The 21,195-nt window shown below is 32.9% G+C and overlaps 3 protein-coding genes and 1 non-coding gene across 8 annotated transcripts; 2 read left to right on the top strand and 2 right to left on the bottom strand.

Moving 5' to 3' along the window:
* The first annotated feature begins 4,338 nt into the window (after nt 1-4,338).
* On the top strand, nt 4,339-7,777 carry LOC107954163 (putative phospholipid:diacylglycerol acyltransferase 2). The gene is made up of 6 exons (XM_016889640.2): nt 4,339-5,386; nt 5,469-5,691; nt 5,879-6,162; nt 6,261-6,600; nt 6,701-6,969; nt 7,036-7,777. The coding sequence occupies exons 1-6, from the start codon at nt 4,911-4,913 to the stop codon at nt 7,517-7,519; spliced, it is 2,076 nt and encodes a 691-aa protein (XP_016745129.2). The 5' UTR covers nt 4,339-4,910; the 3' UTR covers nt 7,520-7,777.
* A 1,777-nt stretch (nt 7,778-9,554) lies between these two features.
* On the bottom strand, nt 9,555-9,627 carry TRNAA-UGC (transfer RNA alanine (anticodon UGC)). Its single transcript has one exon. It is a non-coding gene; the product is annotated as a tRNA-Ala (tRNA).
* A 1,645-nt stretch (nt 9,628-11,272) lies between these two features.
* On the top strand, nt 11,273-13,089 carry LOC107954165 (GDSL esterase/lipase At5g22810). The gene is made up of 5 exons (XM_016889643.2): nt 11,273-11,594; nt 11,690-11,820; nt 11,905-12,138; nt 12,342-12,597; nt 12,684-13,089. Exons 1-5 carry the CDS (start codon nt 11,354-11,356, stop codon nt 12,875-12,877), a joined length of 1,056 nt encoding a protein of 351 aa, XP_016745132.1. The 5' UTR covers nt 11,273-11,353; the 3' UTR covers nt 12,878-13,089.
* Nucleotides 12,275-19,689, bottom strand: LOC107954164 (uncharacterized). 5 transcript variants are annotated; one of them, XR_005916158.1, is made up of 12 exons: nt 19,175-19,689; nt 18,656-18,976; nt 18,278-18,343; nt 18,016-18,155; nt 16,242-16,368; nt 15,604-15,755; nt 14,786-14,921; nt 14,290-14,374; nt 13,905-14,176; nt 13,636-13,766; nt 13,266-13,352; nt 12,275-12,818 (listed from the first exon to the last, which is right to left on the bottom strand). XR_005916158.1 is itself a non-coding variant. In XM_016889641.2 (11 exons), exons 1-11 carry the CDS (start codon nt 19,280-19,282, stop codon nt 13,334-13,336), a joined length of 1,557 nt encoding a protein of 518 aa, XP_016745130.2. In that variant the 5' UTR covers nt 19,283-19,687; the 3' UTR covers nt 13,067-13,333. The 5 variants fall into 5 exon arrangements, 1 of the variants encoding a protein (XP_016745130.2); XR_001699441.2 differs by having other exon boundaries at nt 12,275-12,585; XR_001699439.2 differs by having other exon boundaries at nt 13,181-13,352; nt 19,175-19,687.
* Between the last annotated feature and the right edge of the window lie 1,506 nt (nt 19,690-21,195).

The following is a 21,195-nucleotide window of genomic DNA, read 5'->3' as shown; positions in this document are numbered from 1 at the left end:
TTCCTGAATCAAAATTTATTCCCAATATTAACTCTTTTTTCAATTGGATTCATGATCGCAAATAGAAACATCCTTCGAACCTTGCCAATAATTCGTAAGAACTGTCCAGTCCCGATGTTTAGACCTTAAATTCTTGTAGAATTCCTTTCCACATTAATTTTAAGATCAATTAAATGATCTCTTACGAATCTTGTCAATATTTCCCAATAATCTTGATAAATCTTGAAAACAATATCTAATTCTTGCGCAAATCGATTAAAAGACCTCTTACGAATCTTGTCGATATTTCCTGGTAATCTTGATAAATCTTGAAAATAATATCTAGTTCTTGCACAAATCTTGTTTGAATGACCTGTTTTAAATACCCCAGATTAGATTTGAACGTGAGGATCGTCGCTTGAAACCCTGGTGACAGGTTTATGTTATTTTATAAGTGAATCGAGGCAAAATCGACCCTAGAATAGGGCCACACAGCTAACCACACGGGCGTGTGGGCCATCCGTTTGGACCACACAGCCCCTCATACGGTCATGTCCCCCTGAAACCCTAGGTTTTTTTATTCTAACACGGCTTGCCATACGACTGTGTCTCCCCTACACCTTGATTTTTTAATTTCCACACACCCTCAATCTGTTACACGGTCTAGCCACACGACCATGTACCCCCTCCACACAGCCCCCACACAATCTGGTCACACGACCTTGTGTCCTCTGATTATCAAATTTTGCAGTTTTGACCCAAAATTTTATAATATGTCCAGTTTAGTCCCTAATTAGTTCCCAAACTATTTTTAATGTTTTAGTTTATTCAAATAAGCTCCTGATGATATGATTAATGCTAGAATTCATGATCTAACTGGCTAAATTATTAATATTATGTATATGTATGATGTGTTCAATTTAGTCTCTAAATAAGCCTGAAATTGTTTTAGAGTTTTATTTGTACAATTTAGTCCCTGACTTTGTGATATTCTGGAATATGTGATTTAATGACCAAAGTGTTATGGCTATATCGTATATGAAGTGTATATACATACTGATGTCATTGTGAAACAAATACTCTATTAGTGTTAATATTAACACCACTCTATTGAAATACTTGTTAAAGCATGTTAATTGCTAGTGAATGAATCAAATACATGTTAATCATAATTACTACTAGTGTTGATTTATTCTATTATAAAGCGTGGCATATTGCATTGAATGGGGTGGAATGATATGTAGGGAGGAAGAGTGGTAATTTAATCTGCAAACAATGTGGTTCGATTAAGAACCAAGTTGCAGTTTTTTTTTAATTTGCAAATATGTTGTGCACTCATAACAAGTGGCAGTAACAGTAAAACAACGATGGTTTATCACCAACCCAGAGTTATAAGGTTGGATAAGTTCTAGGGAACTCATAATGTGGTGTGTAGCAGAGGGGTAGGATCTTTTCTGTTAAATTGAAACTATATGGCATTCATAAAGCATGTGCATTCAAAATGTATTTTTTGTGATGACATATTTATACTTATGTATAAATTGTTAAGTGAATTGAAATATTGACATTCTGAAACTGATATTATGAATTTTGAGATACTATTGATAATTTGAAAAATCAATACTCTGATTCACTAGTTCCCAGTAATTATTATATGTGTTATTATTTAGAATGACTTATCGACTGTTTGTACTGGTTTTACTTGTGATGAAACTCACACTGAGCTTCATAGCTCACTCCCTTTTCAATTTTCATCTTTTCAGATAACCTACCAAGTTAGGACACAGATACAGAATTCGGAGAGCCTCAGCTCATATATGTTTTTCTATATAAATATTTTAGATTTATTGTTTGATGATTTATTATTCAAAAATTGTATGGGTTTATTTTTTAACTGTAGCATGAGACTTAGGTTTTGGTTTTATTTAGCATGCATGACATTTAACTTAATTTAAGGTGTGGCTTTTGATTAATTAAGCATGAAATATAGTTTTAATAAAACTAAGTTAAAAATCACTTTTTCGCTACTAGATTATAAATAAAATTTGGAAGAATAAATAAGTTTAACTAAGTTTTCAAAATAATCACCCGTACGAGAACAAGGTTAAAATTAATTGGATTTTGTTAACTCGTTAGTTTTTCTAAAAATAGGCTAAGTTTTATTCTAAGATAAATAAATATTTTAAATTGACTATTTTATAAACTCTTACCGTACTAGGTCATTTTAGTGGCAGATGTAATCTTCTGAATTCAGATCTAACGTCTAGATCGGGTTGGGAAAGTTATATGTGAAGTTCTTTTATGTCATTGCCTTAATGTGGATGATATCTGTGGTCAAGGATATGATGGTGCAAGTGATATGGGTGGCGAATGGAATGGCTTGCAAGTGTTATTTGCTAAAAAGTGTCGATTTACATACTATGTTCACTGCCTTACTCATCGTCTCCAATTAACTCTAGTAGTTGCGTCCAAGGAGGTTATTCCTATTTGTCAATTTTTTTCATACTTGACTGGTATAATCAATTTGGTTGCTTTTTCAAGCAAACTTCATGATCAATTAAGAGACATTGAGGCATCTTATATCGCAGGGTTGATTGACAATGGTGAGCTTGAAACTGGAAAAGAGAAAAATCAAGTTAGTACTCTCCAACGTCCAGGCGATACCTGATGGGGATCTCATTTGGTTTCTCTCCATAGCTTGAAGAGGATGTTTGATTCCGTCTATGTTGTATTACAAGATATCATCAAGTTCGGCAACCTTACTCAAAGGAGTGAAGCTAATGGAATATATGATGCAATGACATCCGTTGAATTTTTTTTCATCTTACATTTCTTGATTGAGATGCTTGGAATCACTGATGATATTTGTCAAGCATTGCAGTATAAATCGCAGGATATACTAAATGCGATGCAGTTGGTATCATAAACTAAAACGCTTCTCTAGAAATTCAAAGAACATGGATGGGATCCTTTGTTTGAGAAAATGAAGTTATTTTGTAAAGATCATGAGATAAAATTCCCCAATTTAAGTGCTTCATCCAAAGATGGGCGAGGTCGATCTTGCATCCAAATAGATAACCTCACAATTGAGCATCATTATCGATTTGATATATTCATTGCCGGTATCGATTCATTACTAACAAAAATTAATTCTCGCTTTAATGATGAGGTAGTGGAGTAACTTGTTCTTAGCTTTGCTTTGGATCCACGCGATAATTACAAAGCTTTTCAAGTGGAAGATATCTGCAAGCTTATAAATGATTTTTATTCGGACGATTTTATGGAGCAATAAAAGCTACACATGAAGATTCAATTGGAGCATTTTCAACTTGGTGATCATCAAAACATGGAGTTGTAGAAAGCTTCTATAATTGTCGAGTTATGTCAAGTGCTAGCTAAAACAAAACAGTCAAGTAATTATGCATAATTTTTTCAACTATTAAGAACAAATATAAATAACTAAAATATTTAAATATCAATAAAATTTATTAACATATAAATACCGAGTCACAATTGAAGTGATAAAATTGTTACATATTAACCCAAAAATATGATTCAAGTCACATCTCCTCTCCCCAAATTTATAACAATTAAAAAGTAGTAGTAGTAGTAGGATTATAAGAATTTCATATTTGAAAAATCACTTATAATTATAATCAATATTTATTATTATTTCAAAACAAATATTACTTAAATAAATTTTATTGGTTTCACCTACACAATGAATATATGATAAATTTAACATTTATGATCTGATGTAATATTTACAAATAGGAAGAGGAGGATGACAAGACTTAAATCATTATTCATGTTGGCAAGTTGATGTAATTAACTAACCAAACACCAACTGAATTAAAATAGTTAGAGTAATTAATTTTATTATAAGTATATTTATATCTAAAAATAGTTTTTAAATTTTTTAATTAAATAATATAAACTACAATTATATATCAAAATTTAAAATAAAGGGTATCGGTTAATTACGGTAAATAAGATTATTTTTATTTTGATTACCTAATTTCTTTTTATTAATTTGGTCATTCTAAACTAATCGTTAAATGGTAAGGGAAACATGTCACGTTAGTAACTCTAAAATTAAGATAAATTATTTGTTAATCACTCTAAATACGAGTCATTCTTATTTTAACGATAAAGTGATTAATTTAATTTATTTTTTTTTTAAAATGATAAAATTATCAAAAACAAAATTTAAGTCAGTAAAATAGGAGTAACCATAAATGAGTAATTAAATGAAGAGGTTTAAGATGTTCTGGAAACATATTTAATGAATGATGTTGAAGTCATACACATAGGAATACATTTGCATTTACATTGTGAATACCTCAGAAATGGAAGCGTAAGCTAAGAGAGACTTCAACTGTACAGAAAAGGTGACAGGTGATGATAAAGGGTGATCAGCTCAGCTCATGCATGTAAAGGACCAAGACAAGTGTCATTCAATATCACTAAACAAATTTTGTTATACCTTTTTCCGTCTTCCACCTATATATGTATCTACAGTCCCTCCCTCCGACTCCACACCCACCTTCCTTCTCTTTCACTACCCATACTTACATTCTCTAAAAACCTATGCCAGAAGAAGCCCATCTTATATTTTGTTTCTTATCTCTGTGAGTCCCTGTTTGTTTCTTACCCACTTTTCAGGCTCACCCATATCTTCTTCTTCTTCAACAAGTGTTCTTTTCCCCTTTCAGTAACGCACAATCTTTAATTAAAAGCTCACCACAATTCTCTCACCTTTATAATAATTCACTTGTCTGTCTACACTTGTATTTTTATATTAGTGAGAAGTTCTTGTTCTTACATTGTTTGTAATGTTTTCATGTTTTTTGAGTTTTCCCCTTTGATGGATAGCTTTTGTTGTTGTTGTGCTTTTCGGTGAATTCTACGATTTTTATTGTCTGTCGGAAATGGCCTCTGTTCTAAGGTTTAGGAAACTATGCTATGTAGAGTCAGCGGTTAAGTGTACTTCAGTGGGGTATGAATCTTTTGAGATTGATGAAAAACTCGACGAGAAGGAAGAGGATGTCCTTTCTGCTAACAACTTTGCCTTGGAAATCAACAAGAAGAGAAAACTACCTAAGAGGCAACCAAAAGAATGGAGGTGCTTAGATTCTTGCTGTTGGATTATTGGTTACCTTTGCACCACTTGGTGGCTCCTTTTGTTCTGCTACCACTGCTTGCCTGTTACATTGCTTCGGGTTCCTGAATTACCAGGCCCCGGAGTGAGGCTTAAGCGTGAAGGCTTGACGGCCCTTCACCCTGTCGTTTTAGTCCCTGGCATTGTCACCGGTGGCCTAGAGCTTTGGGAAGGCAGGCCTTGTGCCGATGGTCTGTTTCGTAAACGCCTTTGGGGTGGTGGTAGCTTCACTCAGATCTTCAAAAGGTACTTAAAAAAAATACTACTAACAGTTTCATCATTTGCTCATTTAATGGCTTTCTTGAGATTGAAATTGATTGATGTTTAGGCCTTTGTGTTTGTTGGAGCACTTGTCTTTGCACTATGAAACTGGCCTTGACCCACAAGGAATTCGAGTTCGTGCCGTTCCGGGGCTGGTTGGAGCCGATTATTTTGCTCCTGGATATTTCGTGTGGGCTGTTCTCATTGAAAATTTGGCGAAAATCGGCTATGAGGGCAAGAATTTGCATATGGCTGCTTATGATTGGAGGCTATCTTTCCAGAATACAGAGGTATAAATATAATGGCTAACCCTTTGCTTCTTGCATTGTGTTATTTTCATGTCCATCTCAACAAAACACTGCTCCTTTAGGCTTAGCAGTTGGCAGAAATAAGAATTTGGATGAAATCAACCCCTTAATTATAAGATATTAAATCGAGTGATTACTAATAAATATTTTTTTTATTGGGGAAAAGCAGATTCGGGACCATGCTCTTACTAGGCTGAAAAGTAAAATTGAGCTAATGTATATAAGCAATGGGTATAAGAAAGTGGTAGCGGTGCCCCATTCCATGGGGGTCATCTATTTTCTTCACTTCCTTAAATGGGTTGAAACACCTCCTCCTATGGGGGGCGGTGGTGGTCCAGGTTGGTGTGCCAAGCACATCAAGGCCGTCATGAACATTGGTCCTGCGTTTCTCGGTGTTCCAAAGGCTGTTAGTAATTTGTTCTCTGCTGAGGGCAAAGATGTTTCTTACATCAGGTTAGCTTTTCCATTTCTTCCTTGTAATAGTAGTTGACTGGATGAAACATAGTTTACTTGATGTTTTGTTTATGAAACATATACCATATTTGTTGTAGAGCTATGGCTCCGGGAGTTTTCGATTCCGAGATTTTGGGCCTTCAAACATTTGAACGTGTCATGCGGATGGCTCGGACATGGGACTCCATCGTGTCATTGCTGCCTAAAGGTGGAGAGGTCATTTGGGGAAACATGGACCGGTCTCCTGAAGAAGGTCATGTTTGTGACTTCTCCAAGAAAAGCCATTCTAAGACCTCTTTAACCACAAATAATGTCAACAACAGTGACGTTAAGAGAGGCTTCCTAGTCAAAGATCTTGCTAACTATGGAAGAATAATCTCTTTCGGCAAGCCAGCCTCAGTTTTACATTCTTCAAAGCTTCCCACTGCTGATTCAAAGGTATTATATTTAACCTTTATCTCTTTTGATATGCACCCAGGAAAATATAGAAGAAAAGCTGCTTCCGTAGTGGCAATCAATAATTATGTTTCATTATCAGGAATTTTCGCGAACGAGTACTTCCGAAAATTTCAATAACTTTTCGTGTGGAGAGGCATGGACTGAATATGATGAGATGAGCAGGCAAAGCATCCAAAATGTTGCAGCAGATAAAGCTTACACAACTACAACTCTTCTTGATCTGCTTCGGTTTGTAGCACCGAAACTGATGAGACGAGCCGAAGCTCATTTTTCACATGGAATAGCTGAAAATCTTGATGACCCTAAATACAACCATTACAAATACTGGTCTAATCCACTTGAAACGAAGTAAGTACACATAATTACACTTGAGTTGTATGTATATGTAATGGATCTAAGCACATTGCTTTTCAGATTATCTGATGCTCCGGACATGGAGATATATTGCATGTATGGTGTCGGAATTCCGACTGAACGATCATACGTGTACAAGCTATCACCTAACAGTAGGTGCAAAAGCATTCCATACCAGATTGATAACTCAGTCCACGGAGAAGATGGTAGCTGCTTGAAAGGTGGAGTCTATTTCGCAGACGGGGACGAGAGTGTACCGGTTCTAAGTGCCGGCTTCATGTGTGCGAAAGGTTGGAGAGGACGAACCCGGTTCAATCCATCTGGTATTGCCACATACATCAGGGAGTACCGGCACAAGCCGCCAACTAGTCTGATGGAAGGGAGGGGGATCGAGAGTGGGTCACACGTCGACATCATGGGAAATTTCGCTCTGATCGAAGACATAATGCGTGTTGCAGCTGGTGCCACCGGGGACGAGATAGGAGGCGATCAGATTCACTCCGAAATCATAAAGATGTCGGAAAGAATTAACCTTGGGCTATGATGAGAGTAAGAAAAAATGAGGAGTGCCTAAGTAGTAACCAACAAAATGGAGTAAAACTAACATGGGGAAATAAAGGATGAGCTGAAAAAAGGCAACCCAGATAAAAGGGTGGGTTGATGAGGTAGAGAAATTCGTAACGTATGGTGGTGATTTTGAGAGAAAGGTGCATAAAATGGGGTATTCAATTTTCTTGTAATGTTGTAATTTTCCGACTTGTTTCCCCTGTAATCAAATAATAAGTGTTCTACTTAGTACTTAGCATTGGGCATTGATTTGCTTTCTAATGATTTAAGAGGAGAATCATCTTGAGGGATGCCTAATTCAGCAGCTCTTGTGAAAATGGAGGAGCTTTAGACTTCCTTCTCATCTATTGGAGTTGGATTTATTATATTAAATTATAAATTAATAAATATAATATAATATTTTTTTATTCATATAATTAATTGATTATATTAATCATAATAATAAGATATATGTTTAATGATTTATTATATAATAATAAAATTACCAAATTCTATTAATTAAATTTATTTTGTTTTTCAAATAAAATATAATAAAAAATGAAGTTGAATAAAGAATAGTGTTTTTCCTTGCTGGAAACTTTGATGCGAGCTTGAAGCTCCAGTGAAAATGTAGACGATCAGTGTAGTGCAGTTGATGTGATTAAACACGCTGAACTGAAGCAATCCAAATGCTTCAAAATGGTGCGTTTGCACTAAAAAGGTGCTTAATTGCACTGGACTGGAGCTCCGGTTGAATCCAAAAGTAATACTGCACACAAAGAATCTTATGTAACAAAAGTTATCAAACTTTAAGGCTTAATTTTAAAAAATATTATTTAATTATAGGAATATTTTTATTTAAGTGATTAAACTATTCAAAAGTTTTTATTTAAGTTATTGGGCTATTAAGTTTTCTTTCTTTCTTTCTTTTTCTAAAAAAAGTCTGATTAGAGAGCTTCAGGTGATTATTCGAGTCGATACGGTAGATCAATAACCATCAATGAGTAAAAGAGCATACCTTAGATCTAAGGTCATATGACGGTCAATCTTGAATATCGGAAAAGAAAACTGTTTCGATTTTGGTTCTCAAATTTGTGATGTTCAAAGTTGTTTCATGAAAAAAACTGAACTATAAAAGAGAAGGGAAACTAGAGTTTTTTATTGGTACAGACAGTGAGAACATGGAAGGTCATACAATGGCTATTTTAACAGCTAAATAACTTAAATAAAAACTTTCTAATAATTTAGTGACCATTTTGTAACTTTTTTGAACTTAAGTGATAAGAACATAAACTTACTAATAGGTTAATAATTTTGAATGTAGTTTACTCCAAAATCTATTATAAAAATGAAATGTGGTTTTGATAAAGTTGAATTTGTGAAAATTATGGTGTTTAAATTCTATGATTCCCATCATATATATATTTTTAGATTTCTCAAAATATGAAAAAGAAAAACATAAATACTCTTAAAATAATATTTGTTGCTTTGTAAAATGAGTGAGTTTTTGGTAATTTTACAATCGAGTTAAAACCTAGTTAACAAGTGACACCAACTCAATCTATAAAAAATTTGACATAAAAAGTAGATGTGGTTTTGGTTGAAATGGTAGAGTTTGAAGGAAGAATTTGAGGATTTTGGTTCAAATATCATCATGTGTATGTACTTTTTTAAAATTATATGTAAGAAAATAAAAAGTACCCTTAAACTTATATTTATTGCTTTATTAAAATGTTGAGCTTTTGATAATTTCATAACCTAGTTGGGATTCAATTGAAGGAGACAAACTCAATCAAAACTTTAAATAATAGTGTAGATTGTGGGTAAAATAGAAATGATAAAAATTATAAATGTTTCACCTAAAATCCTATTATTTTCGTAAAAGATATAAAATAACAAAAATACCTCAAAATATTTTTATGGGTTAATCATACCCAATATAGTATTGATAAATATAGATTTCTTCCAAACTAAGTATGATAAGATAATGGTGTTTTCTCATTTATAGAGTAGCCAGTTAAATGGACATAAAATGGAGATGCAGGGGATCGAACCCTGTACCTCTCGCATGCAAAGCGAGCGCTCTACCATTTGAGCTACAACCCCATGTTGCTCTCATTTGATTTTTACTTATATATAATTAAACTTATAGGCAAAAGAATCCAGTTGACAACCCAGATTTAACGAAAGTGTTGCACATGTAACAGGTTGGGAATTTAAACCTTACTAATATTTTTAAGTTAATCTTGATATTCATGTTACAATCTATTTTGTACCGGAAAAAATGAAAACCCAATTGAGTTAAAAAGATGAAAGAAGCAAGAAACCACTATAATCTATGATTGCCTCTTAACATAATTAAACTGTGTGAAGGGAAAGATGAGCGTTGTGAATATGGTGGAGGCCATTTTCTGCAATTCCTGCAGGCCCCCTAATAAGAAGGGTTTGGGTATTAAATAAATTTGTATGTAAGAAAGGATGTCCAATCTCTTTTATCTGTCGAACCATGGTTGAAATTTACAGTATGTGAAAGTGATGGGGAAGTGGTAGTAAATGAGAAGGCACGCAATACAAAATATATAAAAGAAACCGAAGGGTGAGTGGGTGAGTGAAGATCTTGTTTGTAATGTAAATGCAAGGTCCCATTATTTTAGTTGACCTTTGTTCTGAAATTGGGCAAAAACAGATGGAAAAAAATGGGTGTAGCAGAAGTTAGGACAGCCTAAAGTGAAAGCTCATCAAGACACGCCACTAGGGTTTAGTTAGTTGGAACTAATACCCATTTAACTATGCAATTTCTCCCTTTCACTACCACCACATCCCAATTTTATAACCCATACTTTACTTGCTAAAGAAACCATTAATTTAATTGGGTACTCGTATATATTACAACATTTTAATTGAGTCATCAAAATACAAATATCGAATCAATCTCAATCAAGTCTTTCATTAACCTAACCATTTATTAAGAAATTAAATGCTAATTCAAATTTGACGTGAAATATAACTTGATTAAATTTTACACATGTATATAGCTACATCACATATTGCTTGGATACGAAGTACTATAGAAAAAGACCTCCTATATTTCAATAACATTGTTTGCTTTGTAACACATTAGATCCAAGTTGTCTATGAAATAAGTATATACATGTTAAAAATATAGTCTATGTACCATGTCAAATTCAAGGTAAAATTTAACACCCAAACTAGTAATTAAACTGACAAAAAGACTTGATTGATATGATAATTGATACTTTGAAGATTCAATTAGAACATTTTAAAATTTGAAAACTAATTTAAAAAAATTTTAAATCTAATGTCTATCATAATTAATTATTTTTTAGAGGACCTCCAAATACGAAAAAAAAAACTTAAAAACTTTTAATATTCTTTTATCCTAACACTCAACTTCTCTTCTTCTAATTTTGGGCATGATTACCTAAAAAAAATTGGCTTCCGGTGCAACATCTACCGTCAAATATACATTCCAGACTGGCTTTACCCATATTTCCCAAAGAAACTTTTTATACAGCAACATCAATGGCAGCTTACATGGAACATGAATCATCTCAGTAAGTCCTGACTCAAATCACCCCAAGACTTGCACATGTTAATCACACCTATAATACCAAAAATTAATTAAATATTTGGGATTTGGAATTATAGCAACTGAACTGACTTTTTTAATAGAAATTTCAATCATGAAATTCTTCATCAACAAACTGTATATATACAGAACTTCATACCAATTCAAATACATAGTTACCATTTCCAACCTCTTCTCATTTTTCAATCATTTCTCTTAAGTGCATCCAACAGACAGAAGAAAATGAAGTTTTCAAGCAATTTCATAGTTGTATTTGTGCTCTTTGCATTTGTGCTCACAGTGGCAAATGGACAGCCCCTTGTTCCTGCCATGTTCATATTCGGGGACTCGGTTGTTGATGTAGGAAACAACAATAACCTCTACACTATCATAAAAGCAGACTTCCCTCCTTATGGGAGGGATTTTTTGAATCACAAACCAACCGGAAGATTCTGTAATGGAAAATTAGCCTCGGACTTCACTGGTTCTTAATCCCATAAAACCCTTTTTAACACCATCTTGAATTTGCTTGCTCATTTTTATATTGTTTCATCTTACAAATTGGTTTTGTTTTGTTAGCTGAGAACATTGGCTTCACTGATTACCCACCAGCTTATCTCAGCAAAAAGGCCAAAGGAAATAACCTGTTAATTGGAGCCAATTTTGCATCAGCTTCTTCTGGTTATTATGAGACTACAGCAAAGTTATATGTAAGCAAAAAAGTATTAAAGAAAAAAAATGATTTAGCATTATTTGTACTTCTGGATTTTGATACGTGTTGTTTGTTTTTGCAGCATACACTTTCATTGAGTAAGCAATTGGAGAACTACAAGCAGTATCAAAATAAATTGGTGGCCATTGCAGGGAAATCCAATGCTTCTTCAATAATATCGGATGGAATCTACCTTATCAGTTCTGGGAGTAGTGATTTTCTTCAAAACTATTACATTAATCCTCTTTTATACAAGTCCTATACACCTGATCAATTCTCGGATGTTCTCATTGAATCATATGCTAACTTCATCCAGGTTTCTCTCTGTTACGTCCAAAAGTCTTCAAAACATAGAAATCTAAAATAATCTAACCCTAAAGAAAGACTTCCATTGTTGCACATATGTTTAAAAGCACAATGAATTCAGAGATGACTAAATCAAGCCCTCAAAAAGCTCAAAATAAGGGATCTTAATACATGTGGTTACAACTTGGTTAAAGTTAAAAAGTTGTGTGACAGAATTTGTACAAGCTCGGAGCAAGGAAAATTGGAGTGACGACATTGCCACCGTTGGGATGCTTACCAGCAGCCATAACAGTTTTCGGATCAGATAGCAACGAGTGTGTGGCTAAGTTAAATAAGGTAGCAGTTTCATTCAACAACAAACTCAATGCAACATCTCAAAGGTTGCAGACAAAGCTCCCCAACCTTAAATTGGTGGTCTTTGACATCTACCAATCTCTCTATAGCCTTGTCACTAAACCTGCTGACAGCGGTACATCATCATTTCTTTTGTATTTAAAGAAACTAATAGTTCAATTTGCAGGCAAGGCACTGATAGTTTAAGCAATGTTTGAACAGGTTTTGCAGAAGCAAGAAAAGCTTGTTGTGGAACCGGATTGTTGGAAACATCAATATTGTGCAATCCGAAATCCATTGGGACATGCGCAAATGCATCTGAATATGTTTTCTGGGATGGATTCCACCCATCAGAAGCTGCAAACAAGATTTTAGCAGATGATCTGCTGAGCAGTGGAATTTCTCTTATTTCCTAAGGCCCAAAAAGGAAAACAATACTCGCTTATGTCATAATGAATTTGGTTGTACTCTTTGTTTTCCATGTTGTGATTTTCATTTCTATTTATCACTTGAATTATGAATGGAAAAAGAACTGGTTCTGCTTAGAACCTGTGATTTTCCATTTGTTTCATAAGTATCTGTAATAACCCAATTCAGACATACAATAAAAAAAATGATATCTTCATCCTTTTATTGGCCAATTATGACACTCAATTATTAGGCTTTCTTCTTCGCAACTATTAATTGTAGGAATATATTTAGGTTTAATAGATAAGTACCTCATAAAGTATCTCTTAATTGGATGATGAATTATGTCCAAAGCTTCAAAAGATAAGAAAGGATCCCATTAAAGTTTCTATTCACCTCTATATGAGCAAGTTGAATGAATGATTCATGGACTTGTATGTTCAGTAATGTTGCCCCAAGAAAGATTATTCAGAAGCACCAGACCTGCAACATGAAATTATCAAATGAGTGTTTGGTAACGTGCCATATCCGAGCTTGCAAAACCAAAGGAAAGAGCAAGCAGCAATAACAATGAGCTAAATCAGGCTTGTGTCCAGGCATAACTAACTGATTACGAAGTCTACACTGATAAATGAAATTGTAGCTAAACTTTTACTTGAGCATGATAACTCAGGATACCAAAATTTTGCAAAATTATGACAAAATCTAGGACCATCGTTTGGAACATTGCTAGAAGTAACAATTACAGATAGGATGAGGCGCTTACATGGTGTGTCCATGACAGATATCCAACAATCTACAGATTTTTTCATTAGTTGCGTAATCCTCCATCATATCCTTCTCACAAGAATCCTTTAAAGCCTTCCACTTGTTTAGTATGCTGGTTATCCTTCTAAGCTGTTGCAAAGGTCATGGGAAACACAGATATTGCAAGAGTAGAAATATAATATATGAGTGCAATAAATTGGCAGTTCTCTAATATTTCTTCCGCTTAACTATTGGCAATGTCAAATGAAAGTCAAACCAAAAGGATACAGCAAGAGTTCGGGCGTCTGATTTTCTGCCAGAGGTGGCCAAGCTCTCATTTTCCTTTTTCTCATCAAATTGGTGATCAAAAAGATCATCTTCTATCACATCAGATTTGCACAATAGAATAAACACATATTGGCAAAGATTAGAAGCACTCATCTCATCTTCTCGCACTCGAACTAGGAACCTTGCAATAACATTCCATAGTGCACATCGTGCTTCAGAATCATCTGAAGTAAATGGGAAAATATCAAACAGTCCCTGCAAAAAAGGCAAATCTGGGTAGCCCTGAGGTGTCAATACTCGTACAAATTTGATAACAGTCCAGATTTATGAAAAAACTCATAATGCAAATAGAAGCTTGTATAGATAGAAAATATAAACAATATACCTTGTGATATGCTTGAAGCTAGATCAGGAACATCAGACAGAATATTTGCAATTAAAAGTCCAGCAGTCACACAGGAGGTAGAGACCTGAAAAATAAACATTAAGAGCGAGCATTATCATCCAAGACTGTTTAATGTGTAGAACTCCAGCCAACAAATGATGTTTATTACATGATCCACAATCTTTTACCGGGAAGAAAGACAAATATTCCTCAAACATGGAAAAGGTAAGAATGTCAAAATCAATAATAAGGAAGAATTCACCTAATGCAGGCTTTCTATCACAATTTATTTCATGATGCTAACGCAAAGTAGCCTTTATCGTATTTAGTGGAAATGAACACGAAAGGAATATAGATTCTAATTTCAAGATGCAATTCCAGTAAAGGAATCTCCAAGCACTCAGAAACAGAGAATGAACAAGACAACCAACAATTGACAAACTCAGAGTCTATAACATATATCAGTTTTTACGGTAACGAAAGAGCTGCAAATTACCTCAACTTTATCAGGAAATTTGATCAAGTCACAGACTAGTTGGAAAATTTCTTTATTTGAGCAGATTTCCTGAGAACATACATCTATAACACAGAGGGCTTCAAGTGCACGAAGAATAACATCAAGAACAGGGTACCTGATATTGAATGTAAATCAACCACAAGGCATTTAGCATTCCATTATCTAACAGAAAAAAAGACAGTTTTTTATTCAATATAACCATTATCATCAGAAGAAGAACTTATTGGTTATCCCATTTTAATTCACACAAGCATTTGTAGCTGTCAAGCATGAAAGTATGCTACCAGCTAATTCCAGATCCAATGTTTACATTCATGGACAGTTTATATAGCATAATAAAGCCACAAGCAGACTGCAGACCAGAATTTCAAGCAAGAGGAAGAATAATTTCCACAGCTTTAACACATTACTTAAAGAAAGAAGACTCCAAGCACAGAATATAACTTTTGTGAGTCTCAGCCATGTTGTAACTGTGTTTGTTTATACAGTTGCGTATAACATAACTACTAGCCAGAACAGCATAGACATGTCTTTGACTGGGAGTGTGTTAAAATTGCTCTTTGATGAGGCTTCTGTCAAAGTGGAACCCGAACCAGTGCAAAATCAGCTTGTTGGAAAACAGATGCTCGTCAAATCAGTTTCCCCAAAATTTTTCAATTGGATAAGGTGTGTAATTTTAAAAGCTTCAAACATAAAAGCATGTGGGACAAGAGAAATAAGCTTGTTAACAGTCCAGGACTCATTTCATTTCAAACTAAACTTTCAACTCTTTCGATGCAGATAAGATAGAATAGTACCTTTCCGGTATTCTGTCATTTGTAAGTTTGCTCATCTCAAAAGTTAAAAGATTAACCAGTACGCTTGCTAAACCAAGTTTCATCAAAGGCGACAGAAGAATATGCTCAACTTCCTTCTGACTTTCTAACATGGACAATAGAAGTCCAACACTCTGTTAGAAAAACTTTCTTTAGATTCCATCACAAAAAATACAGGAATTTACAAAGAAAAAAGTAACAAAACTCCAAAATGACATATGAACTTGAATTAGTATATGCTTAGCAAACTTAACCCTCTTCATTTTCAAACATAAGAGCATTATTCATGACTCTATTAGGTACTAACTAAAGCACCACGCAGTAATAGAATCCAAAATATCCAAAAATTCAATGGTCTCTTGAACATACCGGAAACCCAACAATTCTCTATCAAGTTTGTACTTAACATCCTCAGATAATCACCCTTTACAAAATAAAAACTATAAAATGTATAGATCAGTCACTCATGGTTGCTACAGCAAAGAATTTTTCAATTCTAAGATCATTTTTTTGAAACCAGCCTATACTGTTAATGGTATGAATATGACCCTGTGCAGGTACGAGTTAGAAAGATTTACTGGAATTCTACATAAGAAATGAATAGTAGATGTTGGTATAACCTTTTCAATAAGCTGTGGATTTAACGTGTTTTCCATGACCCATAAAATGCGGCTTAAAATGTGTTCAAACTGCAATGCTTCTGCCCATTTTATGCATTCACCACCTTGAAGACCAGAACTTAAAAGCCTGTCACAGAATATGATCTATAAGAGTGGTGGAGAATCAAAACAGTTAGAGCTAAATATGTGCATGTAACTATGATAGGCAACTGAAGAACATACTACATGATGTCACTGTTGTCAGAACAGATTTCCTTTGCCCCTTTTCCCTGCCCCTAAATGCGCCCCTAAATTCATTGGTCCATGTGTTTTTTTCTTAGGACATAAAAGTAGTTCAATTTCTCTTATGAATAGCCATGGTGGTTCTCTCTTGTGCTAGTATTCTTCTCTTTGGAGCAAAAATCCTCCAATCACCGGACTTTTCCCTCAGTAATCTATCCAAATCCATATGTTTCTTTATTGGTTCTTCCTGGTCTTTGAAGTCATAAATTGAATTCATGCAAGTTATAAATTGATGAATTAATTTTGAGTTTTGGGGTTTTCATTTTAGTGGTCTTGATGACTTTTTCTTAAAATAATCTTCTGCAAATGGTTTAGCAACTAAAGTTGCAATTTTTTAATAAAAATTATAGATATGGTAAAAACTTATAGATTACTTTCGCTTCAATAAAATATCTCCCATATTTGCATGTGAAAAAAATGCAAAGAAGAAATGAAGTTTGATAGAAAAAAGAAGCTTTTAGGTTGAACACAAAAGATGAAACCACCACTATTGTACATAAGGGAAACTGAATAACTTTTGTGTTTTAAGGAAAAAAAATAACATTTGGACCAATGAAATTTAGGGGGCACATTTAGGGGCAGAGGAAATCTGTTCCTGTTGTCAAGGCATGCACCTAGGGGTTGGGCCTTAGTGCCAGACAATATAAGTGCCTCAAACCCTTTTGAGATAGGCAGATTTGATCATGCACACAACTAGGGTGTATTCTTTTTTAGACAATAGATATAAAAAAAATCAATTCAATTAAAATTCTCCTTAGTTTCTTTTTTTTTTTTTAACTCTTTTCATTAGTTGTACCTTTACTAGTAGAAATAGATAAAATCAGACTCTTAATCCTCAATATGTGTACTCATCAACAAACACGGGCCATAAGGAAATCATGTATATTGGCCAACAAATGAAAATTAAAGTTTTTGCATGTTCTGTGGATAAACTACACCAATATTTAGAGTTTATTATCATAACTATATATTTTAAACTTATTTTACATGTATACACAAACACATTCACATATTGTGCCTTACTTCAATCAGTAATATGCTTTTTCCACATCTTGCAAGCAATATCCAGATTCTAGTGCCTAGAGTGTGCCTTACGACCTTGACAACACTGCTTGCAGGATGTGGTACTTTCATTTCAGAACAAAGAGTAAATGTTCTCATCCCCTTCTCTAGGCGTCTAATATGCTAATTACTTGCAGAGGAAAATGACAAAAGAAAAAAGGAAATTCCAAAAGGTGGAAGATTAGATTTTAATGTCTTCCAAGAAAATTGTTGTGACGATGCATATAGTTAAATAAAACAAAGAGTGTCATAACAACGGTGTTAGCATAACTATGGCCTAAAAGAACCATAAAGAACATCAACATAGAGATCAGGACAGCATAGCAAACAAAATAACAATATTTAGAGTGAAAAAGAAAAGGGAGAAATTATAATGTTCGGTTATAAGCAAGTAAACATAAAACATAATTTATGATTAACTATAAATTACCGGAAAGCTTCACATAGACATTGGGTGTCATCTAAAAACAACTGATCTACTATCACAGCAATTAGTCCATTTGAAGAGACTATATGCTTCAAGGGAACTTCATGGCAAGCTAAATTTCCCATAATTCCGAGACAAATCTCCTGAGACAAAGAAAGGACATAAAAACTCTCATGCGTGATGCATCAAAGTCCCTAAGAACCACCTAGTGACCAACTAAATAATCAATATAGGAAATTAAAACAGGGGAAAATTTGTAACCTACAGTTACACGAACGGATTGGGTAACCATAAGGTTTGCTAAAAGAACTTCAAGTACAAAATTTTGCACCTGCATAGATATAATTGTGTGAGCCCAGGGCATACAATACAACGAGTAAAACTAGAAACTCCTGAATTACAATCAAAAAACAGTACATTCCCCTATTATTTTTAATAAATCGTTTGTTCCTAATCTATGATTTTCAGCCACCTAAATAGCTAAAGAAGTGGGTGACTGAGACCAACAGTATATAGAACAACCATCAATCTTCTTTATATTTCAGTTTTATATACCTAATCTCCAGTAATCTTTAACACTTAAACAAATTGTACTATTATTTTCACTTAAAATGCCATAAAGACAAGGAGCAAGTTCAAGTACCATGAGCTCAGCATGAGTTTGATTTGCAGCAAGATCCCACAGAACACAACCACACTCCTCCCAGACCTCTTCCCCAGCTGATAAATGAGCATTTTCCTCCTTATGCGAATCTTCATCACTTTCCCCTCGAAAATCAGATTTAGTAGGATCATCAACAATATCCATGCTTTTACAACTATCATTTGATGAATTTACAACTTCATTATTACAATTTGATCCCCGAATTTCAGTATTATCAACGTTCTTTGGTTCAACTGGAAGAAGTTTCCTTATCAATGAAATTACATAACTCGGATCAACAGTTGTGGAAATATCAAATAACTACATCAAAAGAAAGAAAGAAAAAAAAAAGAGTCGTTAACTAAATAAATTCAAAATTGCAGGCATATTTTCAAAACTAACTAAAAAAATTTAAGCTAATTCAAAGTTAAACTAAAACCCTAAATTGTATAATTTTAGATTGGAGAACACAAAAACGATGAGCAAATAGAAAACATGGCTTAGGTGTTGATTAGCAACCTCATCGGGCGGTGCGGAAGGGTGATGCGAAGAGACAAAACGGTCTTCTTCCAGTTGCTCTCCTTCTTCTTCTTCTTCTCTTGTAGGAGTTGATTCCGATGCCGCCATTTGTTGGGTTCCTTAGAGAAACCACAAATGTTTACAGTTTTTTTTTTTTTTTGATAGACAAATGTTTACGGTATTTGTTTCCCTCTCTTTTGTTATTGATCGGTTATTCAACTCTCCCCCCTTTTTGTGAAAAAACAGAATGCATTTTATATTCTTAAACCCACAATTTTGCATTCTTTGCTAATTATGCCCTGTTTTATACATTTTGCTCAATTTCACCCCTTATTTTGCAAGCAATTTTTATGGTTACAACCGCGCCTCACTTCGAATTGGTTATTTGTTTATATCAAATTACAGATTAAAAATGCGAAGGTTAAAATATGCTCTATGATTGTGTTTATGTTCTTGAAAACAATTTTTAAAAAATGATTTTTAAAAAATAAATTAATTTTCTAGAAAAATTAATATTTTCTGGTGCTTTGGATGATTTACTTAACATTTTCCGGTTGTTTGACCAATTTTCCTAAAATTATTTTCTAAAATTTATTATTAGTGAAGCAAGTACAACATAAATATATTTATTACAATATACTATAGTAATATCTTCTTTTAACAATTGAAATTTATTTTATAGTAAGATAATATTTTATAATAATAAACGTCATATATAAGCATAATAAAAAAGATCTAATTTGATAATATTTTATAATAATAATAATAAATATCATATATAAATTTAATAATAAATAAAGCCTAATTAAAATTTCATTTAAATTGCATATACATGCTAGTTTTTTTATCTCGTGCGAGGCACGAGTCAATCATATGTATAATTTTTTTTAGAACATCAGATATTTGTAATATTAAATATATTATTGTAAATCATTTGATAAAATATATAATGCTAAATTATTTATTTCAAAAAAAAAAAGGTAAATGATTTTCCTTGAATGTATGATCAGTTGTGTATTTTAGGAGGAAAATACATATTTGTATAACTTGGTGATTAGGATATATCATATATGAGGTCACAACTTTCTGAAACTTGGGCGTTGGTGAATAAAAGTAATTAAATCCTACCATTTTACATATATATTTTTAAGTGTGAAAATACTCCATTGTGATCATGATTGAATAAGGATGAGGCTATATAGTTACTAACAAATTTTATTATATTTCTGATATTATTGATTCTGTGCATTGTATATGAATGTATAATTATCTCAACTTTTATTAAATTGTAATTATTTTTAAATATCAATTTAATTTTATGAAGGAAAATAAAAGGCATTCTTATTGATTCATAAAAATTTCTAAACTCATCTTTTTATATATGTATTGTAGATATAAATGTAAAAAAGTATAATTTATATAAATAGTGTTTTTCAAATGATATTTATAAATAATAATTTTTTTAAAAGATAGTTGTCGAAAAACTATGAAAAAATATATTATTTAAATCAATAATATTTTTTATAAAAAATAATAGTTTTTATTTAACTTTTATTTTTATTTTTAAAGAGATGCTTCTTTTGTGAGTGTAGTTGATGGTTTTTTTTAGGTGGAATAACATTTATATCTTTTGTTAATATGATTTTTATTCTTTTTTTGAGTTAAATTTGGTCCCTAATCATTTAAAAAAGAGTAAAAAATCAACCATCAAACTTTCAAAATTGGTTGAATTGATATTCATTTAATAGAGATGTCAACTAAAACCTTAAAATTGTGAACATGATAGCAACATGACAATTCTTATGTACTTCATACTTTTTTTTTGAAAGGTTTTATAAATTTTAAATTATTTATTGACATGAGATATAAAATAACTATCATGCAGATTGTCATACCAACATTGTTAACAAAAATAAAAGTTTTACTCATTATTTATGTTAATAAAAAAACGATTCTATCTCTTTTTGAAATGTCAATGACCAAATTGATAAAGAAAAATGTTTATATTCAGGACTAAATTT

This window comes from Gossypium hirsutum, chromosome D07 (assembly GCF_007990345.1).
Source record: "Gossypium hirsutum isolate 1008001.06 chromosome D07, Gossypium_hirsutum_v2.1, whole genome shotgun sequence".
In the NCBI taxonomy this organism is placed as follows: Eukaryota; Viridiplantae; Streptophyta; class Magnoliopsida; order Malvales; family Malvaceae; genus Gossypium; species Gossypium hirsutum.
This window is presented reverse-complemented; position numbering and strand designations above follow the sequence as displayed.

What these genes read in the sequence shown, in the direction of transcription:
- LOC107954163 (XM_016889640.2), top strand. Translation starts at nt 4,911, where the DNA reads ATGGCCTCTGTTCTAAGGTTTAGGAAACTATGCTATGTAGAGTCAGCG. An exon ending in TATCTTTCCAGAATACAGAG is followed by an intron (nt 5,692 to 5,878) that starts GTATAAATATAA and finishes GGGGAAAAGCAG; the next exon opens with ATTCGGGACCATGCTCTTAC. An exon ending in TCTAATCCACTTGAAACGAA is followed by an intron (nt 6,970 to 7,035) that starts GTAAGTACACAT and finishes ATTGCTTTTCAG; the next exon opens with ATTATCTGATGCTCCGGACA.
- LOC107954164 (XM_016889641.2), bottom strand. Translation starts at nt 19,282, where the DNA reads ATGGCGGCATCGGAATCAACTCCTACAAGAGAAGAAGAAGAAGAAGGA. An exon ending in AATTTCCTGATAAAGTTGAG is followed by an intron (nt 14,375 to 14,785) that starts GTAATTTGCAGC and finishes TTTATTTTTCAG; the next exon opens with GTCTCTACCTCCTGTGTGAC. An exon ending in AGCTTCAAGCATATCACAAG is followed by an intron (nt 14,177 to 14,289) that starts GTATATTGTTTA and finishes AGGGCTACCCAG; the next exon opens with ATTTGCCTTTTTTGCAGGGA.
- LOC107954165 (XM_016889643.2), top strand. Translation starts at nt 11,354, where the DNA reads ATGAAGTTTTCAAGCAATTTCATAGTTGTATTTGTGCTCTTTGCATTT. An exon ending in ATTAGCCTCGGACTTCACTG is followed by an intron (nt 11,595 to 11,689) that starts GTTCTTAATCCC and finishes TTGTTTTGTTAG; the next exon opens with CTGAGAACATTGGCTTCACT. An exon ending in CATATGCTAACTTCATCCAG is followed by an intron (nt 12,139 to 12,341) that starts GTTTCTCTCTGT and finishes GTTGTGTGACAG; the next exon opens with AATTTGTACAAGCTCGGAGC.